The 23017-nt window shown below is 41.1% G+C and overlaps 1 protein-coding gene across 1 annotated transcript in view; it reads left to right on the plus strand.

Annotated features, from left to right (window-relative positions):
- The window catches only part of LOC145401269 (fatty-acid amide hydrolase 2-A-like), a 232849-nt gene that overhangs the window by 179045 nt on the left and 30787 nt on the right, over positions 1 to 23017 (plus strand). The window contains exons 11-12 of the mRNA XM_080273598.1: positions 16668 to 16775; positions 18273 to 18434. Of these exons, the coding sequence (XP_080129724.1) occupies positions 16668 to 16775; positions 18273 to 18434 (270 nt within the window). The remainder of the gene's footprint in view (positions 1 to 16667; positions 16776 to 18272; positions 18435 to 23017) is intronic.

The raw sequence follows: 23017 nt of genomic DNA on the forward strand, positions 1-23017 counted from the left end.
CCATTCGGTGAAAGACATACAACCTATTTTCATGGGGGGGGGGTCAACTAGCCATATATATGGTACATATTCCATGTAGTTTCAATCCTATCTACCCTTAAGTGGATTATTACAGCTTATGTCTGAAGCTTGACAGTTACAAAACTGACAACACCTTAGGTCAAGCTGTTTGCAAGAACACTGCTTTGTGGCACAGGAGGTGCAGTTATATGGCACTGGGAAATCTTCTGGCAGTAAAACCTGATGTCGGTCTGGTTGAAGGATGCCATCAGTTATGCTGTAGCCAAAAAGTTCTGTGGATCTAGTTGCACTTTCTCCAGACAATGTAGTTGCAAGTATGTTCCATAAAATGCCCTGAGAATATGTCCTTGGATGGATCGACTGGTTGGAGGTAAATCCCAGATAGTTTTTTTTGCTATGGTGAAAAAGGTGATATCTCAACTCATCCATTGTTTTGCATGGCGTTCCTGACTTACACATATTGACCAGAAACTCTTCTATCAATACCAAGTCAATGTCATTTGGGTTATTTCCAGAATGTCTCAGTACTGGAACTTGATTCTCCCGAAATTGCCCCACTTAAAATACAGACAAGATTCGTAAAATCCATCCTAGACAATTTACCTACCAACAAAGCTCCAGGCCCAGATGGAATTTCGCCAATTGTTTTGAAAAAGTGTTCCCCTGAACTTGCCTCTGTCCTAGCTAAAATATTCAGACTATGCATACGTACTTCTTTATTCCCAAATTCATGGAAAGAAGCCAATATCCACCCAGTTCCGAAGAAAGGAAATTCGTCTGACCCCTCCAATTACAGACCAATAGCTGTCACATCTTCTCTTGGTAAGGTATTTGAAACTTTAATTAATAAGCATATTGTTAAACATCTTGAATCCAACAACTTAATTAGTGATAGACAATACGGTTTTCGCCACGAAAGATCCACCATTGACATACTCAATCTCTTAACTCATACCATCCATCAATCAATTGATCTTTTTGGAGAAACTCATGCAATAGCTCTTGATATCTCTAAAGTTTTCGACAGAGTATGGCACCGTTCCCTGCTATCCAAACTCCCTTGCTATGGACTAACGTCTTTGTTCCTTTGATTTCTTCTTATCTTTGTGACAGGAAAATAAGAGTAAAAGTAGATGATGTATGTTCGAATTTCCACTCAATTATCGCCAGCGTGCCGCAGGGATCAGTTCTGGCGCCAACCCTATTTCTGGTTCATATCAATGATCTCTTATCTGTCACTCACAATCCCATTCACTCATATGCAGATGACTCAACACTGCATAGTTCATTCACACTCAGACATCCATTTACAAAGTCTAATATCTCTACCTCTCAACTCAGTACAGCCATCTCCATAAATCAAGATCTATCTACAATCAGTGAATGGGTACAAAACAACCTTGTCTCTTTTAATGCTAGTAAAACTAAATATATACAGTTTACTAATAGACAGATATTACCAGATTCGTACATTACCTTCGGCGCTACTAATATTCCCATCTCCAAAAATATTGAAATTCTTGGTGTCTCACTTAACAGTGCCCTCAGCTGGACCTCTCATGTCAGATCACTTGTTAAAACCGCCTCAAAGAAACTTGGATTATTGTACAGAGTCCGTAACTTCTTCGCCGATGAGCAGTTAGCTATAATTTATAAGAGTCATGTGCGCTTTCAGCTTGAATATTGCTCACCCTTGTGGAATGGTTGTGGAGAGGTTGGATTAAGACAACTAGACAAAATTCAGAATAAAGCTGTTAGAATCATTAACAATCCTGCCATTACATATAAACTACCTCCCCTGCAAGTAAGAAGGAATGTTGCCTCCCTTGCATTATTTTACAGATATTTTTTTGGCAAATGCTCAGACGAAGTTGCGTCCATGGTGCCACCTCTCCATGCCTTCCCTCGTGCTACACGGGCATCTGGTAGCGCTTATGACTGGAATGTCACTCAACCATATTGCAGAACTTCTGCCTATCAGAATTCTTTCATTCCCCGAACTGCATCTCTCTGGAACTCGCTTCCCCAGAGTCGTTTTCCTCCAAATTTCAACCTACAACTGTTCAAGTCTAACTGTTACAGATATTTTATGAACAGAGGACACCAGTAATCTGGTGTATGGATTATTTTTTTTTCCCCATTTGTTTTTCCTTCCTCCGTTCTGTTATTTAAAAAAAAAAAAAAAAAGTGTAGCTGCTTTCCTGCCGAATTTGCTTGTTGAGACACAGCTAGTGAGATGATGTAATGCTATAAGGACTCTGCAGGCATCCGTGCCCAACCTTGTGGCCAAGACATGAAGAGGAATATATCTTGTGGCATTTCCTACACCAGCTCTGATCCACAGTTCCTTTAGGCCGTGGCTCCTTAGGAGATCTCAGTAATTCAGCCCAAGGACCATGATGTCTGTATCATTCGATAGCAAAACCATTCTGGTTGCCCCACAACATACTGCATGGAGAGCATGGGGGATCATCCTCACGTTTGCTTCTTCAATGCCGACATCTAATTTTGGAATGGATATTTCACTTTAATTGAATATAACCCTGCATGGTTCAGTTTCATCAGAAAGACCCGTTGAACTGGCTACTACGTCTGTCATTGGCTTTGGGTTTCTTAAGATATGGCTTTGAAGTAACCCTTGAAGTTTAGCTTTGTTTGTGGCCGACGCCCAGAAGGTACGAGTATCCATAGTCACTGGCAGCTGCGTCTCTGCATTTACTTCATTCAGGTCGATTGGACTACAGCTACATCTTCCCCTCTCATTGTCTTTAACTGAACCATCTATATATGTATCAAAGACAAAGTCAATGCGATCTGACACGCTGCAAAGTCTATATGTGGTATGAAAAAAGTGTGAACAAAGTTCACCAAATGTTTTCACCTTGGATAAACACATGTGGCAAAGGCACCCCATGATATCAGTAATGTTTACCGTATTCTGTGGTTCCCATTTTGACGGTTGTAGATAGTCTGTTTTGTCCAGATGTTTTTCTAACTCATTGCACAGGTCGCTTTTGTTTGGTTTCTTCATAAATCCATCCCCATCAAAAAGGTATCTGCTCTTAACCAGGTCAAACCCCAACAAGTATTTCATATCATAGTCTCGCACCCAGGCAATATCAAGGATCTTCTGAGTTTCCACCAATCTCTGTTTGCTCTGTTTGTTGCTTGTTTTACTCTTACTTTTTTCTGACTTCATGGATTTGAATGTCTGTGATACCATTCACAGGTTTGTCCTGTGAATGGTATCAAAGATGGATCTCTGCTTTTTCATATACCACTCCGTCCAAAAGGCTTCGTACTTTTTTCTAGAATTCACATCGAATATGAGAATGGTGTCAGGATTTCGCTGGACATGACTTCTTGGGTGAGGATGTTGTGAAGGATCAACTGGTCATTACGGTCTCTCTCTCTATGGGTAGAATCACACGGTTTCCATGCTCTTTGATATACTGTATCATATCCTGGATCAAGGTTTCGGATGTTCGGGTGGCTGGCAAATTGAACTCATGATTCACAAGAAGTTCTGTGCCTGGTGTAACGACACCACTGATTTCACGTTGGAGGTTAACTACAGCTAACATCTCATGGTATATGATATCCCACTGAGCAACAAACTGTTTTCTTTTTGTACAACCAATGATGCCACTTGCACTCTTTTGAGATCGGTTGATTGTCTGCTGAAGACACATGTCAGCACCAACAGAACTGAATGATCCTTCCGATCGCTTCACCACGAACTTCCCAGTTTTAAAGTTCTCATACACTGCCGGAGCATCCGCTTGTAGCGTCCTCATATCCTCCAGTTATACTGATGCCCATCGAAGGTAGCTGATCCGATCACACCGAGCAAAAAGAGGTAGAGCATCTTGTACACTGTGGAGGTGCAGATCCCAGCTTCCCTCACGAACAGCTCTCACAAGGTCTTTGAGGACACAAACCATCCTGACAAAACGATCCCAGAAGGCAAATGTCTCAGACATCTCCATTCTCTCAGACCTGAAGATGTTGAAGTCATCAATCATGTTTGATGAGGTTGACAGGAAGGATTCCAAACATTCCTTGCTCTCGTCCTTCTTCTTTTCTGATAGAGTCTTTCATCATCTTTAGAATTTTAAGTTCATTCCTGCATTTTCCATGACCTTTGATACGAAAAAATTCTGCCCACTGTAACCTCTCAATGCGTTCAGAAATCATTGAGAATCCCTTTAGTGACCTGGTGTAGTGAGTCCCGTCCAGCACTGACCTGACTACCAAATACCTTTGACCCTGCCAAGACGGTTTCAGCTCCACTTCCATCTATGTATTTTCCTATGGCACCCCTCACCACCTTGATTAAATGGAAGGAGCCCAAACAGAGCACCAAGTCATTGAATTCCGTTGGGTCATTCATAATGATCTCACTGAAATGTGGTAAACACCCTCATCACAGACAACAGGTCGGTGTGACTGATATACTGACTGAGAACATCTGGGAAGTTATTCAGGGCAGTATTTACAATACCATATTCCGTGATGGGATACGGTAAAACAGGAAGGAACCCCATTATTTTTGGAGCCACCTTCTCGTCCGTGATTAGGGAATTAAATGCACTCCAAGAAGGCATTACTTGTTCCTTACAGGTTTCGTTGATGCAGGTAATTTCGTCCAAATTCGAGAGGTCCTCTGTAGCCAAAACCCATGCAGTGTCTTTTACTCTGATTACTTTTTGTTTTCTTTCGTCCATATGATATAATTCTTCTGAAACCTCATATAGTGGAGCAAGGCTTGCTTTTTCGGCAGTCTTTGTGTAATTCTTCAAAGTCTGACACCCAAGTTCTTTTTTAAATTGCCGTTCTCTTTGAGTCACACTTGTGTCTGAAATGTTGGGTTTACCGTTTGAAATACCTGTTGACTTGTCCTGCATCAGAATCATGACAGTATCATGGCTCCCTCCAATTGAGGGTTGCCTCTTCGTGATCAAAACTGTCAAAAGCCCCATGGTGAACTTGTTAGAATTAAAGTGGCTTGGAAGTGGTACCTGGCTCTGACATGTTTCAGTCACTAATGATGCCACGTCAGAATGGTAACGGAGAACTTCATCATAACTAATTGTAAGTCCAAAACTTGTTGAGAGTTGATATGAGTGTTTTTGACCTACAAGTATTGTAAATCGCTCCGAATTCAGCATGTGTAAAGGGGTGCGTTTTTTACCATTGTTCAACATACAGAAGATGATTTGGTACAAAGATAAACCTCTTTCATTTTAGCGGATTGAAAGTCTGTCTCCTCAAGTCGTTCTTCATTGGCTATGTTACCAGACTCAATGTCCAAGTCAAACAGGCCTGAAAGGAAGTCTGCAATATCACTGGGAATCAGTGTATCATTGTATGCCTTTTCTAGCTCTGTAGCATCACAGAATTTGTCATTCAAGTGAAAGTCCTGTTTTAGGATTGTCTTTCTCAGTTGGGCACCACACCTTTTCAGTGTATCAGAATCGGAATTGCCATGCATTACATTTACTGGGATATCAATCTTCTGCTGCTCCCCTGGCGAAGACTCGGGTTTTGAAAACAGTTTCTCTCCTTTTTTGATGTAGTTTTTTTTATGCAAGCAAGAAGGAACCAAAGGCCAGAAGCCCACAAACCGTTCCTTCCAAGAAAAAACAAAAACAATACACAAGAGAGCCAAATTCAAGATCCGTTCATTTCGAGATGCATCGACACACTGCGTTTGAAAGACTGGAGATCATAGGAAGTAGGATATACAGACACAGGGAGACAGTTCCAAAGTTGACCTGTTGCATAAATGAAGGACTGGGAGTAACGATTAACTCTTGCATTAGAGAGTTGGACAGAAAAGAGATGAGAATTTGTTGCTAGACAGGTGGTACGCACCCGTCATAGAGCTGGAGGGATGCAAACAGACAGTTCAGAGGAGCAGTGACCATTGAAGTAGCGATACAAAAGAGATATAGATGCACCAGTGCGGCAAAGAGGCAGAGGTTAAAGGGAGCCAGTAAGAGGAGGAGAGTTGATGAGACAAAAAGCCTTTAACTGCACCCTATTGAGAAGAGCTGTATGTGGGGAGCCTTCCCACACATGAGAGTTGTGCTCTAAAAAGGGGCGAATAAAACCCGTGTATAAAGTCAACAACTGTGCGGGGGTAAAGAAGGTACAGAGTCAGCTTAGCACACCTAATCTCTTGGAAGCAGATTTTACAAGAGATGCAATATGATTTTTCCAAAATAAGTCCCAGGTGAATGAAACCCCAAGCATGTTCAAGGATGATGCAGAATTGAGCCGGATATTATTAAACCTTAGAGGGTGCTCCTGTGGAAGATTGTGTCAGGTTGATAGGTGTTGAAACTGAGTTTTTGATGCATTAAAAACAACAAGATTATTTTTACCCCAGTCAGAGATACGAGCCAAGTCAGACATTAGGTGTACCTTAGCCTCATCCCTTGTTTGCTGAAGTAACTGCTGAGATGGACGTTGCGGGAACCGAATGGAAAGGTGAAGGGTGGAATCATCAGCGTATGAGTGGATAGGATTAGATGTGCAGCTTAGAAGGTCATTGATGAATTAAAGGAAGAGAGTTGGTGATAGGACAGAACACTGAGGAACACCACTGTTGATAGATCTAGGAGAAGACCGATGGCCGTCTACAACAGTAGCTGTAGAATGACCAGAAAGGAAGCTGTAGATGAAGGCACAGAGAGAAGGATAGAAACCGTAAGAGGGCAGTTTGGAAATTAAAGATTTATGCCAGACTCGATCAAAAGCCTTTGAGATGTCAAGTGCAATGGCAAAGCTTTCGCCAAAGTCCCGAAAGGAGGATGACCAGGAGTCTGAAAGGTAGGTGAGAAGATCGCCAGTGGAGCGTCCCTGACGGAACCAATACTGATGATCAGAGAGAAGGTTGTGATAGGAAAGATGCTTTAAAATTTTTCTATTAATTGACTCAAAAACTTTTGAAACACAGGATGTTAAAGCAACTTGACGATAGTTAGAGGGTTTGGAACGGTCACTCTTCTTTGGTACTGGCTGAATGAGAGCAAACTTCCAGCAAGAAGGAATGGTACAAGTTAAGAGACAAGGTGAAAGACTTTACCTAGGCAGGGTGTAAGCACTGAAGCACAGTTCTTAAGGACAACAATAGGGACTCCATCAGGCCCATATGCCTTGTTAGTATTGAGGCCTCTGATGGCAGAAAGTACATCAGCTGAAGAAATTTAAATGTCAGCCATGGGGAAGTCAGAGGGGGGGAAGTGATGGAGGAACAGCACCGGAATCATCTAAGGTGGAGTTGGAGGAGAAAGTCTGAGCAAAGAGATCTGCTTTATCAGTAGAAGAAATAGCTATGGAACCTTCAGAATAGAAAAGAGGAGGGAAGGATGATGAGGTAAAGTTGTTAGAAAGGTTTTTGGCAAGGTGCCAGGAGTGGGAAGAATTCGAGTTGGAGAGTTGAGAGCACTTAGTATGGATGAAATTATTTTTAGCAGTGCAAAGAACAGACCTAGCACAATTCCGGGCAGAAACATAAACAAGATGTGATTCAGGGGAGGATTGGCTCTGGTAGCTTTTATAGGCCCTCTCCTTGTTGCAGACAGCATTAGAAAAAGTGTGATTAAACCAAGGCTTTCTTGCATTAGTCAAAGGATATGAGAGAGGAATGCTTCCATGCCCGAGAGAATAACCTCTGTAATGTGCAAGGCACACTTGCCTCCTGGTCATCTATCTATCTATCTATATACCTAGGCTGCTTCCCCCAAGGAAAGGGAGGTAGCCGAGACAGGACGACTCACTCTCCATTTACTCATCCATTCAAACACATTCATTTGCATCTTAGCCCCAAAGGGGAGAACGGACAGATCCTCACCGCACCACACCGCACAAGGGTCAACTGGGCAAATGCAATCAGTGACATCCGCAGCAGGGCCCGACAGCAGAACTGGTTTACCCCTGCCACATCATAACAGACCCATCCCCTTACCCGCACCTGACCTGACTAGCTGATCAGACCAAATGCGGGAGAATATCCCCTCAGGGCTGCGTCATCACTTATTCATTCACAATTTCTCTCCATTTATTTCTGTCACGCACAGCCACTCTTCCTTGCTCAACAGACATCCCTCTCGCATCCAGCGCTCTCTTCACACTGTCCATCCATCCTATTTGTGGTCTTCCTCTCAGCCTTACACCTCTCACATCAGATCTAGTTATCTTTTTCACCAATCGCTCATTATCCATTCTCTCCATATGTCCAAACCATTGCAACACCCTCTGCTCAACTCTACCAGCCATCTCCCGAACAACTCCAGTTCTCCTTCGCACTTCATCATTTCGCACCCGATCCATACGCGTCACTCCACACATACTCCTCAGACATCTCATCTCCATTACATTCAAACTTTTCCTCTCTGCTACACCCATATTCCATGTTTCAGCCCCATATAATGCAGTCGGTACCACAACACCCTCATACAGCCTTCTCTTTACATCCATTCTAAGCGAACGACATTTAAACACTTTTTTCATTCCTCCCAGCACCTTTCCTACTTCATTTATTCTAAACTTCACTTCTGCATCTATTCTTCCATCCACAGCAACATGTGACCCTAGATATTTAAAACAATCTACCTCCTCAAGCAACTCACCATTCAAAACTATATTCATCCCCCTACCATCTATCAACCTCGTACACTTCATCACTTTACTCTTATTCTCATTTACTTTCAATTTCCTCCTTTCACACACCCTTCCAAACTCCTCTACCAACTGTCTCAATCTCTCCTCTGAATCAGTCACCAGTGCAGTATCATCTGCAAACAGCAGCTGCTTCAGATTCCACTCTCCTCCATCAACATTTACCAGACTCAGACCACCTAAAACTCTTGCATTCACCTCCCTTACAACACCATCCATGTAAATATTAAACAACCAAGGCGACATCACACATCCCTGTCGCAGCCCCACTCTCACGGGAAACCAATCACTCACAGCATTTCCCACTCTTACACACGCTCTACTATTTACATAAAAACTTTTCACCCCTTTTAGTAACCTACCCTCAGGTCCATACAATCTTAAAACAGTCCACAAAGCCTCCCTATCAATTCTATCATACGCTTTCTCTAAATCCATAAATGCCCAAAACACATCCTTGCCTTTCGCTAAATACTTTTCACACACTTGTCTCACAGCAAACACCTGATCAACGCATCCCCTCCCTCTCCTAAAGCCACACTGCTCATCACTAATCACTCCCTCTGTACCCTCTCTAACTCTCATAATTAACACTCTACCATACACCTTACCTACTTCATTCATTCCAATTTTCACTTCTGCATCTTTTCTTCCATCCACAGCAACATGTGACCCTGAATATTTAAAAGACTCTACCTCCTCAAGCGACACATCATTCAAAACTGTATTCATCCCCCTATCATCTACCAACCTCGTACACTTCATCACTTTACGCTTATTCTCATTTACTTTCAATTTCCTCCTTTCACACATCCTTCCAAACTCCTCTACCAACTATCTCAATCTCTCCTCTGAATCAGCCACCAGTGCAGTATCATCTGCAAACAGCAGCTGCTTCAGATTCCACTCTCCTCCATCAACATTTACCAGACTCAGACCACCTAAAACTCTTGCATTCACCTCCCTTACAACACCATCCATGTAAATATTAAACAACCAAGGCGACATCACACATCCCTGTCGCAGCCCCACTCTCACGGGAAACCAATCACTCACAGCATTTCCCACTCTTACACACGCTCTACTATTTACATAAAAACTTTTCACCCCTTTTAGTAACCTACCATCAAGTCCATACAATCTTAAAACAGTCCACAAAGCCTCCCTATCAATTCTATCATACGCTTTCTCTAAATCCATAAATGCCCAAAACACATCCTTGCCTTTCGCTAAATACTTTTCACACACTTGTCTCACAGCAAACACCTGATCAACGCATCCCCTCCCTCTCCTAAAGCCACACTGCTCATCACTAATCACTCCCTCTGTACCCTCTCTAACTCTCATAATTAACACTCTACCATACACCTTACCTACAACACTCAACAGACTTATACCCCTAAAGCTAGTACAATCATACTTATCACCCTTGCCTTTATACAACGGGACCACACAAGCACTTGCCCAGTCAATTGGCACCATACCTTTCTCAAAGCACACATTCAACAATCTTACTAACCAGTCAACAATAGTCACTCCACCACCCTTCAGGCATTCCACAGCACACCCATCCATACCTGCAGCTTTCCCTGTTTTCATCTCCTTTACTGCCTTCTCCACTTCTTCCTTCGTGATCAAAGAATCATTCAACTCTCCCAACACATTTATTCCTTGCACCCTTCCATCCGCCACAATCTCAGCCACCCTTTCCTCCTCTACATTTAACAATCTTTCAAAATACTCTGCCCATCTCTTCCTTACTGCATCCATCTCAATTAACATCCTTCCATCCTCTGCTTTTACTCGTTCTTCCTTCCCAGACTCTCCCTTTCGCACCCTTTTCACCTCCTTCCAAAACATTTTCTTATTCTGCTGAAAATTCTCTGTCAGCCGCCTACCCCACCTCTCATCTGCTGCCACTTTAGCATCACGCACAGCCCTTCTCGGTCTATTCCTCTTCTCCTTATACCTTTCATATGACATCTCATCCTTCCTCTGCAGCCACACTTCATATGCACGTCTCTTCTCAGCCACAGCCATACTTACTTCCTCGCACCACCATTCACTTCCTTTTCTTACACCACCACCCGCACGTCTCACACCACACACCTCTTCTGCATGCCCCACCACAGCACTCTTAAACAACTGCCATTCCTCCTCCACGCTGCCATTTTCCCGATCTTTCACTGCGTTCCACTCATCTTTCAATTTCTCCTGATACTCTATCTTTTTCTCTCTTTTATCCAACTCACTCACTTTCAAAACCTCCCTGCCACACCTAACCCTCCTAGCTCTCATCCATCTCTTACCTACTCTTAACTTTCCCTCCACCAGGTAGTGGTCAGACATACCTCCACCCTCCCCTCTCAGAACTCTCACATCCAACAATCTTCCTATTACATTCCTAGACACAACCACATAGTCCATCAAGGCTCTATCAACAACCCTTCCACCCTCCTGTCTCACCCATGTATACTTATAAATATCTTTCTTCTCAAACAGCGTATTCCCAATCACCATCTCTCGCTCAACACACATCGCTATCATTCGTTCCCCATTTTCATTTCTTCCAGGCACACCATGCATACCAACTACACCTTCAACTGCTACATTTCCCACTCTAGCATTCAGATCTCCCATCATTACCACATTCACATTCGCTTCAAAACTCTGCAGACACTCATCAACATCATTCCAGAAAGACTCCCTCTCTTGTTCATCCCTTTCACTACCAGGCCCATATGCCTCCCAATCTACAACTCCAAAGTGCCACAGACAACGTTTCTTTGGAGCGTCCACAGGCCGTACCGAAGTGATAGGACAGGTTAAGGTAATAATGTTGTGATCAGAGGAGCCCAATGGAAAGGAAAGATTAACAGTGTAAGCAGAAGGATTAGTTGTAAGGAAGAGGTCAAGTATGTTGGAGCTCTGTCCAAGGTTTGTCAAGGATACAGGTAGGGTGCTGTACAAGCTGCTCTAGGTCATTAAGGATAGAAAAGGTGTAGGCTTGTTCACCAGGTGGATCAGTGAAAGGAGAGGAAAGCCACAGGTGGTGGTGAACATTGAAATCTCCAAAAATGGAGATTTCAGAGAAAGGAGAAATGGATAGAATGTGTTCCATCGTAGAAGTAAGATAGTTGAAGAATTTTTGATAGTGAGTAGAATTAGGAGATAAGTAAATAGCGCAGATATATTTAGTCAGAGAATGACAAGAAAGCCGAAGTCAGAAAGTAGAGAATTCAGAAGAATCAAGTTCAGGAATACAAGAGCAAGATAAATCGTTGTGTACATATACACAGCATCCACCTTTGGCTTTGAAATGAGTGTAGAGAAAGTAGGAGGAAACAGAAAAGGGTTTGCTGCCAGTTGCCTCAGACAGCTGGGTCTCTGTAGAGAAGGTGAGATTTAGTGGAAGAGAGGTGGTGTTCGACAGAGAGAAAGTTAGAGGAAAGGCTGCGAATGTTGCAGAAATGAAGAAGTGAGTCAGACAGTGGTTCCAGGCATCTCTCAGAGTCGTCACGAGGAGAGGGGCTGATGGTGGGGGAATTAATAGTCCCCCCCCCTTGGGACTCCGAGGCCTGATTTTCTTTTGCCATTTTATTTTTATTTTTGAAAAGGACATGTAGTGTGTACTGTGCATGTAGTTTGGTGTTGACAGTTAGAGAAACTCGTATTGGACAGCATGCTGGCCTACTCTTTGTGTTATTGAGACACTGGAAAAGTTCAGCAAAGAGGGATGGTCAGGAACTAGTCCCGAGGGCTGATGAAATGGGAGCTCCAGCTCTCCCTATCATCAGCTTTCCATCCACCTTGGGAGTACTGCCCTGCTCGACTGGTTTGTGACAGTACAAATCTGCTGCAAAGACCGCATTTGCATTTTGTAGGTCATATGTTCGGGTGAAAACGTCATCCTGGAGTATCAAGGTTGCTTTCAGGAATGCTTCTGCACGACTCTTTTCAGATATACGATATTTCTCGTACTCATTGTCGTGTTTAACGTTTCCAAATATGACACTTTTTTTTTTTTTTAATGTTGCCATCACTTGGCTTTGTTGCTGGATCCCGCGAATCTACTGTTGAACATCTTGTCCTCCAAATCAAAGTACCTTGTTGTTGGCTTGAATCGGCACCATCATGATCTGCTGAGGTCACACACATCGTCAACTGTACAATTTTTTCAATTTTTTGTTTCTGTGTGTAGCTCTTGTAACAGTCATTGCTAACATGATAAACAGTTTTGCTGTGGTCAACGTGCTTCAGTCTTTCAAAAACACTGACCTTTCTTATGCTTGCTGCCTCAATTACACGTTCCCTGCCGTTCTCGGTTTTCGTGGTACCACATTGTGGGTCGATCTTCTAGCATATGATGCACTTCTCATGGTCACAGGCCAGACGTTGAGAGGGTGAAGATGTCCTTCATCGTTTACTTGGAAGATCAGCCATCTTAGTCTGGAAAGAAGGATTGACAACTGTTAGACCTCATACCCGACCGTTCACACAGTACCTGGACAAAGAACTTATATTTTCTAATATCTCTTCTTCCCCCTCCCCCACCTCCCCAGCTATGATTCAGAAGTTGATAATGGAACTTTCGTATTCCTGGTCGCTTTCTAATTTGAAAAAAAAAAAAAAAAAAATGTTTAGATTAAGCTATGTAGTCTGTTTTTACTTCCAGTATCCTAAAGGAATACGCCTTTATACTGTTTTTTTCTCATTTTTTTTTTTTAATTCTATAAATATTCAGTTGGATTCAAAAGTGTTGAATCTGCCTAAAATATTCTTCCTTGTTGTTTTCAAAACTTCTTTAGGGTGTCTTTAATTAGTACTGACCAATAAATCATGAGTATATCCAATAGAGGTATTTTATTTTATTTTTTATGTGTAATAACCCAAGATTTTTCAGGAAATTTTATGTTATTTTATATTTTCGTTTATAGTGTTCAGGTTTTTTATGTAATCAAATCTTGCTTAGATTCATTGTGTAGCTGATAAAATTAGCTATCTTTTGAGTGGTAATGTTTCCGTATGTGCTTTCCTTTAGCCACTATGGTCATCTAAAGTAAGCTTACACTTCATCATTGGGGTCATTTGCACAAAGGACAATTTTGACAAAACCACGATTTGTGAGATAATTGCCAGATTTCAGATTGTGAACCCTCGCTAATATTATGCCCCAAGTGGTCCTCTATCAAAATCAGAGGGGCGATCTCGGGGCCCTATCAGTCATGAAAACATCCCTTGGCTCCAGGAGTATTAGCTCACCAGACCACCAGAGGTCCATTGGTTTATATGGTTATCACTCAACGTAGTAAATTATTTCCTGAATTACGACAAACCGGTTAACTTAAGAGTAACCTAAGGGTTGCACTACACGTAATCAACGATTGGAAACTACTCCGTTACAGAACAGTGAGGCAGAGTGATTCAAGGCATACCTTTCTTCCCTAATAAAACTGCTTGCCCATTAACCGCTAATATTTCTACAAAAAATATGACCCCAAGAACATTGTGTGTGCTTTTTTAGTATTAAGTATGTATTTATGAATCGGCTATAATCCATCTTAAAATGTATTATTTAATGAGTTGGTTTACGCAGAAAATTCCACAGGTTCAAGGGATTATCTGAAAGACAACAGTGTTTCAGAACTCAAGAAAGGTATTTGATTTCATTGTTTGAAATGCATTTATCAGTTTGAATTGAAATTAGAGCACTCAGAGAGCGCATACCTCTAACAAGGGAGCATTATACACCCTTGATTTTACTCCACTCATAATATTCACAAACATAAGTATTTGAGAAGTTCAAGAAAGAAGAGTCAGTATTGTCTCTAACCTCTTGGCAAAATTTAAAGGTCATGTATTAACAATGTGGTATGAAAAAAAAGAAAAAAAAAAAGCTTTCAGTGGGTAACACTGTGTCCTTGGACACCATGTCTCTATATCGGTTCACTGTTTGCTGATATTCATGGTTTTCTTGGTCTTGACTGGTGACCATCTCCCTTCCCGAACCAAAAAAGTATCGTTAGTTCCTATGATAGCATGTAATCATTATTCGAGATTTGGTACAGTTTCATTCAGTGGCCCTTCCATATCGTTGCAGGCAAACAAACAGACAGATAGATAGATAGAAAGACAGAAGACTGAGACAAAAACTATCTCTTGCAGTGGCGTGCCTGAGGGGGGGGGAGGGCTGTTTGAAACGCCCCCCGGGCCCCCAATTGAGGGGGGCCGCCATAAGCCTTAAAAATTTATAAGCTCTTTTAATAATATTTAAAAATAGATATATATTTATCATCCCGACAATCCCGGCTGAGATATTAGATAAGTTTTGAGTATTAGGGGGGCTAGGTTCTTTGCGGGGCCCCCGCCCCGCAGAGAACTTAGCCTCCCGGGCCCCCAAATCTCTAGGTACGCCCCTGTCTCCTTGGTAGTTATTATAGAGGCGTAAACTAATTACAGAGTTAAAGATACATTTCACCCATTCAGGTTTTAAGTAATGAAAAAAAAAATCAGTTTATATTCTACTGTAGTCAACTTTTTTAATTCAGTAACTTTTTTCTCTAACGTGGCGTAAAATTGTCATCTCTCGAACCCTGAAATGTAATAACAGATTAGCACACGACTATGGTGCTAGTCAAGAAGTGTTGTGGAAAGAATGGAGAGCCGTAGTATGTCTTTCTGCCACTGAACTACGCAAAATAAGCTACAGAAGAGCGAATACATAGGCCAAGTAAGAAAATAAAGTAAGAAAAAGTGTATTTTGTCTGCTCCCAAAAGATTTTATTCAATTTAGTAAACGTTTCAAATATCGGAAGAGTTAATAGGGGCATAGCCTGTATCCTCGCCGGTAACCGAAGCTCCAGGCTTTCCTAAGCAACATCTTTGGTTCATTACACGTTACTGAACACTTCTGTGTTACATAAGCCCATAAATTTCATTTGCGCTGTTGGAGGTATACTGTACGCTATCTGAGATTGTGTAAAGGGTCAGACTAAAGACTGTAAAATTAACTGACTATATAAGACAGTAAAAGTATTGATCTGGTAGGAAAGTATATTTTATTGATGATGGAGGTATGCTATCTCTGACTGTTTTCTGGTTTATACTGTACTTTTGCCATTGTTCATATTACAACCAAATACTTCATAACCAAACCAGAGTGAGTGAAAAAAAGAAACCTATCTATCTCTCTATCTATTGCCAGACGCCTTAATCCCGTAAGGGGTGGCCACAAACAATCGCCTCAGTGTCGCCCTGTTCCCCGCCATTTCGCTGACCTGCTCCCAGCTCGCACCCCCCCGTCGCATATACCTCTCCGCCCCATCCCTCCATCTCATCTTTGGCCTCCCCCTCCCTCCCCTCCCCTCCACCTCACTCACATACAATCTCCTTGTCAGTCTTTCACTGTCCATCCTCTCCACATGGCCAAACCACCCCAATGTGTTCCTCCTAACTATTCCTATCACATCCACATCCACACCACAACACTCCATCACATCCTCATTTGTCAGTCTGTCTCTCCATGTGACTCCACATGCTCCTCTCAAAATAACTCGTTTTCATTGCCCTCACTCTTGACTTGCGTCCCTCCAGCAAGGTCCACGCTTCACTTCCATGCGTTAGAGTTGGTATCACAATACTGTCATACAGTAACTTTTTCACTTCCATGATCACTTCCCTGTTTCTTATCACTGCATTCAATGAACCAGCAACCTTTCTTCCTTGTTGTACCCTATCAAGTATTATAAAATTGAATTATGAATGATATCTTAAGACCGCTACAGAAATATGCTTCTCGTAAAATCGTTCTTTGCTTAAAAGTTGGCTAGAATACTTTATAATTTCAAAAAATCTAAATTATTTATATTACCTGCTATGGGTGCATGTCTCTAGTTATAACTGGTTAGGATCTCTTGTACTCTTGGCATCTGATTTGTTGCATGTGGGTGTGGTGGCAGCTAGAGTGGCCGCGTGACATGAGCATCGCCACCCTTATGTGGAATAACAAGCTGAGAGATGACTACAGAGGCCAACCCCCCATGACTGTTGACATGACCAACAGAAAGGTAAGGATATCGGACACTTCATAATATTCAGCCCTCATATCCTACATGCCAAATTTCGTTCACTATAACGTTGAGATTTTCGCCATAATACAGGTTTATATGTAACTCAGTGGCAGAATGAGGCAGGGTTCCGACTCTGTACCCTTCCCATGCCACCTCTTCGTGACTTTCTTTTTTGATGAACAGAGGAAGAAAAAACAAATTAAATGCATAAAAAAAAAACTTCATAAACCAAACTACAGGTATCCTCTAGTGTTAATCTGTTATACCTCAGCATTCAAAATGGAGAAAAGTAATTTTAGCCCAAGCTAAAATGAAGAGAGTATACCATCAAAATGTTCTACGTACGGTATCCTAGCCTGGAGTGGGATTCGCAAAAATAATTGCGATCGATCCCCTGTCGTAACTGTGATATGCTTTTACAGGAAGAACTAGACAAACGAAGATTTTGGACTCCATTCCTTGATCGTCCTGCGAAAACAGTTATAGCCTGCAATAACTTTCGTCTCACAAATATGATATATTTGTAAAGTCAGAACAAGAGACGAAGGAAGATTATAGCCTCCATGTCCTTCCTGCTAATCAAAATCTGGAATACGGCAGGGAACTGATTGTAAGTGCGTTTGTCTTTACCAGTCCTGGCTCCCTAAACCATGATGGGATTGAGTTTCTTTTTTGCCATAAATAGTTATTAAAGTTGAAACGTAACTGACCGTTACAATGTGGCCATCAAAAATAAATACATAACACAATGAATAATGGAATTTGCTGTTACCTTATTGCGGTTTATAACACAAAACAAAATTTAGTGTCTTTTCAGGCCACACACATGGCAGTTCCAGGAATATGGTAGAAAAAAATCATTACATTAGGAAAGAATTTAGTAACTATTTTGCATACAAATTCCTCTAAAACGATAATCAACATGCTCAGTGAGTACGGTAAGAATGAGGACAGATAGTGTAAATAACAATATCCTTTTTGATAAGCCAACAAATTTGCTGAGAACACAACCTGCACGTAGTTAGAGAAAATGAAACTAGTTTTGGCCTTTTCCTCTCATTTTTGAAATTAAAAGATCAAACAAAGGTAAGTACGGCATGTATTCTCGTATTATCCTGTACGATGGCTAGCGGTCGGGGCTAAAATATAACAGCCAGGGTCATTTAAGTGAAAATTTCGAGTGGATGTCACTAGGTGGCGTTGCATGATTGAAAAACCTTGAAATACCTACCCGAGTAGCACATATGATCGAAAAACCCTGAAATACTTTTTTATGAATCTAACTAGGAACAGCACATGACTCGGACAAATTTGAACATCACATCACCAGATCTTTTAAATCGGGTTTAACACAAAACACGAGAGAGAGAGAGAGAGAGAGAGAGAGAGAGAGAGAGAGAGAGAGAGAGAGAGAGAGAGAGTCCTCCACTTGAAAAAAAAAAAAAAAAAAAAACTAATTTGAGCTGGGAGAATAAGCTCTATTCCACTTGACAGGGGAGAGTGAGTCTGCTGGCAGAAGGGCTGCGGTGGTTGTGTGGGAGAGGACGCTTCACCTTCCCCCTCTTGATGATGGCCACATTCCAAAAGCTGCTGGCAGTGAATGAGGACCCTCAAGACTCGCCGCACTACTGGAAGCCAATGCAAGAGTTCCTGATGGTAAGTTAGCACGAATTAAGGAACCTGTTTAGCTTGTTTCAGGTTTTTGCCCAGTTAAGAAGTTAAACTGTATTCAGTGATATTATGTATGAGCGATGTTCCTTTGTCAGGTTTGGATTAGCCAGTAGTTCTTATTCATGGAAAGTCAGGCTGATGCCATATTTTTTTTCTTCGCTAAGCCGAAACCATAAAAGGACAGCGTGACTGAAGAGAGAAATAAGAAATATTCGCCAATTCTTTGCTGCCTCAACGTCGATGTTTTCCTTGGTTGCAGATTCATTTATCGGAATTGTTTACTATTGACTGATTTTTCATGCTACTGTCTTACCTAAAACTCTGTCATATACCGTATACAACATTCACAACAGCCATTGTACCGTAATCCGCCACAGCCTCTCAAACGATATCTCGGGACTTAAAAGCAGTGTCCCCTAAATACTCCTCTTTAGGGCAGGGACGGATTTTGGAAAGTAGCACTGTATGTATTGTATGTGTGGTTTGGGTAGCACTCTGTTAAAAGTAATTACGATCTTTCGTGTTAGTGTATGCATTTGGCAAGTCAGATTCAGTATTAGTATACGTAGAATTATAGCTCCTGAAACGGTAATGAAGTTGGTAAATGGTGAGGTGGGCTGCGCGTTACTCTTATTACATACAAACGCGTTTCTCGCAAATAATGAATGCAACTTTGTGTAGTGGATAACTGTATGACAAATGATTGTTGGCGACATCTGAGAGTGTATTAGGATAAGAGTGCAACCGTTGTTATTAAGAGAGAACGAGACTCAGTTTTTTTTTTTTTTTATGCTAATCAATGAGGGACTTATAGAAATCATGTGCCACCAAATGTTTCTTACTGTTAACAGCTTCTCCGTCCATAGCGTGTTCAGTTATCGAGATTTTTTTCTGTTGATGTGGGAATCTGTGTGGTACTGTAGGCCTACCATCATTCGCTAAAGAAGTATTGAAAAAGCTTCGTAACAAATATATGACAGATGGGAATACATTGCTCTCGTTGTTTTATTTTCCCGAAAACTAAGCCCTAATTTTGAAAAAAAAAAGGCACATATTTTTATCACCGTTTTTAACGACGTTTCGCCAAAGCTGAGTTAAATATTGCCTCCTGAAATGTTCGATTTATGTCGTAGTTTTACCCAAGCACTTGATAGGTTTGTGTCAGTCTCTCTTTTGGCGGAAATTTAATGATGATGTATTAAATTATTCCACATCATCCACCCGAGCTCAGAGACTGTCGCTGTTCCAAGATCTGATCATGACTTACAAAACACGCTACCACCACTTTCAGATATGTCATATCAAATCTTGGAACGGGGACTGTGAGCTCGGATGACTGATGTAAAATAATTTAATATATCATCCTTAAATTTCCATCCAAAGAAAGACTAACACAACAAAACAAGTGCTTGGCTAAAACTACAGTATATATACAGCAATATTTCAGGAGGTAATAATTAGGGATGCACCGGAACCAGTATATCAAGTTCCGGCTGGAACCGGGACTAGAAATTGTGTGATTAAATACTCAGTACTCTAATAGAGAGAGAGAGAGAGAGAGAGAGAGAGAGATTTTTTTGTTTATTTATCAATTAATTTGTATTATCAGGCCAAGAGGACTCTTCCTCACCCCTGTCACAAACCCTTCATTCATGGTCAACTCGTACTGGACGCGTCAGCAACTGACGCGTCCAGTACGGGTTGAGTCATTCAGCTGAGCCTGCCTCAGTCTCCACTCTTCAGTTCCACACATTCAGTTGACTGGTGAATAGCAGCTGGGACAGATGTAAGCAGGTATGTCTATTGTCCATTGTGTACAGTTTGTAGATGCATGCAGAGGAATAGAATAATGTGGTTGTTAGTTTAATGTACTTTTGTGTAGTACAAACAGTACAGTATAAGAAAAAAAAAAGCATATAATACTGTATTCATTAAAGACCAGATGACCAGTCGTACATAATATTTTTCGTTTAGCCTTTCTTAACCAATCGTTATGGCAATACCGGTATAGCATGAGTGACACTGATTAGATTTTAAACTACTTTAACTGTTTATGCATATGATTAAAATACATTAGATGTATAAAAGCTAAATGTCATTAATCATACTTTATTAGTAAATTTTTTAAATATATGTCATTTATTTTCAAAATATAAATCCTATTTGGCCTATGAAACAAAGTAGACAGTCATATAATTATATTGAAAATTCAAAAAAATGATTCTGCGATAAACTTCAATATTATATTAGCACAATCATTCTTTAGAATTATTCTTAGGCCAGGTTCATAAGGTTTATATATATATATATATATATATATATATATATATATATATATATATATATATATATATATATATATATATTACCTAATTATAAGTAACATTTTTCTCTGCTCTGTTGGACTAATCATTATTACTGAGAATGTTTTTTATTTATTTATTTATTTATTTTTTTTTTGCAGATATCCAGCCATGCTTACCATGTCGTTAATGTGGAAGTAATATATGGTTGCCGACCAAGCTGATGAGATAGCAGAGTGTCAGCTGTGTCGCAAGGGCATTAAGAGGTGGCCAAGTGGTTCCCCTAAGCCTTTTGGTACTACCCCGAGACATAAGCACCTGCAAGCAAAGCTTCCTAATGAAAATAACAAGAAGGCCACAACAGACACAGCAAGGCAAGAGAGTACGTCATCTGATTCTCAGCAACCCCCCAAGCAAAGAAAACTTACATCTATGGAACGCCAAATGTATCTGGAAGAGAGTTTTAGTAAGAAAAAGATATGGGATATCAAAGACCAACGTGTTCCGTCTATTCATCAAAAAGTGATGACAACGATTGCCATTGACAACCAGCCATTCACCATTGTTGAAGATCAAGGCTTCATTGAGCCTCTTGCCCATCTTCATCCGAAATATGATTCCCAGTCGAAAGTACTTTGCAGAGGTAATGCTTCCTAAAGCATATGAGGACGTGAAATCACAAATTGCAACTGAAGTAGACCCAGAAAATGCTCCTCACCTATCAGTCACAAACCTGTATTTGGACTTCACCCCACTCTGTAGATTCATTCATATCACGAACATGTCACTGGATCAACACTGAATACAAACGACAGAATGCTGTTCTTTTTACTAAGCACTTTCCTGGCTCTCACACTAGAGAAAATATTGAATGTATGAGTCATTCAATGATGACAGTGGGGAATTAATGATGAGAGGCAACATATCTTAGTTCTTGATGGAGCTGCAAATATGGCATTAGGTACAAGCCTGGCAGCAATAGAAAGTACATTGTTTTCTTCACCTTCTTAATCTTGTTGTGAAAGACGCAATTTTCAGCCACAAAACAGTCAGCGATATCTGTGCAAAGGTGTACCGTATCAGCTACCACTTCAGTCACTCCAGTGTACCCCACAATGAGCTTTAATAAATTCAATCTGGGAAGGGAATCAAAACACCACTATTCCCTGTGTAGGATGCGAGTACACGCTGGAACAGCTCAGACCTTATGCTAGAACGAGCATTCACACTGAAGGAAAAATTTTGCTGTACACTGCTGAACATGACCTTCCATCAATAAGTGTTAATGAGTGGGATACTGTGGAGAAACTCATTCGCGTGCTTCAACCCTTCTATGAAATTACAAAGCAAGTTAGCTCTGAGTATTCAACCCTTGGTGATGTAATTCCCCAAGTACTTGCCCTCAAAAGATACTTATTGAAATCTGCAAGCGATGCAGGGATCATAACTACTAGAAGGAAACTGCTTAGTGCTCTAAAGAATCGTCTGCTATCTGCTTCAGATGGGCTAGACATTCCGAATGAAAGAAGCTATGCATTGACTACTTTCTTGGATCCCAGATATAAGCTGATGTTCATGAAAGATAAGAAGGAGCAAGTAAAATCATGGCTGTTAGATGAAATTCGAAGCAGTCTTGAGAAATGTAGCAAGGGTAGTGAGAGCAATGAAGAGTCCAGCATATCTATCAACATGCCTGACGACACCGAGGATACTGATGATCACCAAAACAGTACTGAATCTCTACCAAAACCAATGTACACCTTACAAGAGGAAATTCACCGTGACTTCCTGAGCTGCTATAGTGAAGATGAGAAGGAGGACAATATGCAGGAAAATTGTACAGGTAGAAAAATCGGTTGATGAAACGGCAACATAGTAAAGAGACTGCGGCAAGTTTAACTGAAATAGCTAATGAAATTGACAAGTATCCTAATAGTGCAACAGCTGAAAAGGATCAGGACCTAATGAAATTGTGAAAGGATTCTGCATTACTTTTTCCAATATTATCCAGAGTTGCCAGAAAGTATTTATCCTGTCCTGCTCCTTCAGTCTACTCTGAAAGGCTATTTTCAGAAGCTGGCAATTTATACGAGGAGAAATGTTCTCGCCAACTATCTTGAACGGAAGAACAACTCCTATTTCTCCATCATAATCTTCCTCGCTTCCAACTCACAGATTCTAGCAGATGAATGCGCACAGTTCAGCACAGTCACCGACTCACCTTTCAGTTTCAGCATATTAATGAAGAGAAGGAACTTTTCTTTT

Source organism: Coenobita brevimanus, chromosome 55 (genome assembly GCF_032717465.1).
Source record: "Coenobita brevimanus isolate Jiangsu-jjx chromosome 55, ASM3271746v2, whole genome shotgun sequence".
Taxonomy (NCBI): domain Eukaryota; kingdom Metazoa; phylum Arthropoda; class Malacostraca; order Decapoda; family Coenobitidae; genus Coenobita; species Coenobita brevimanus.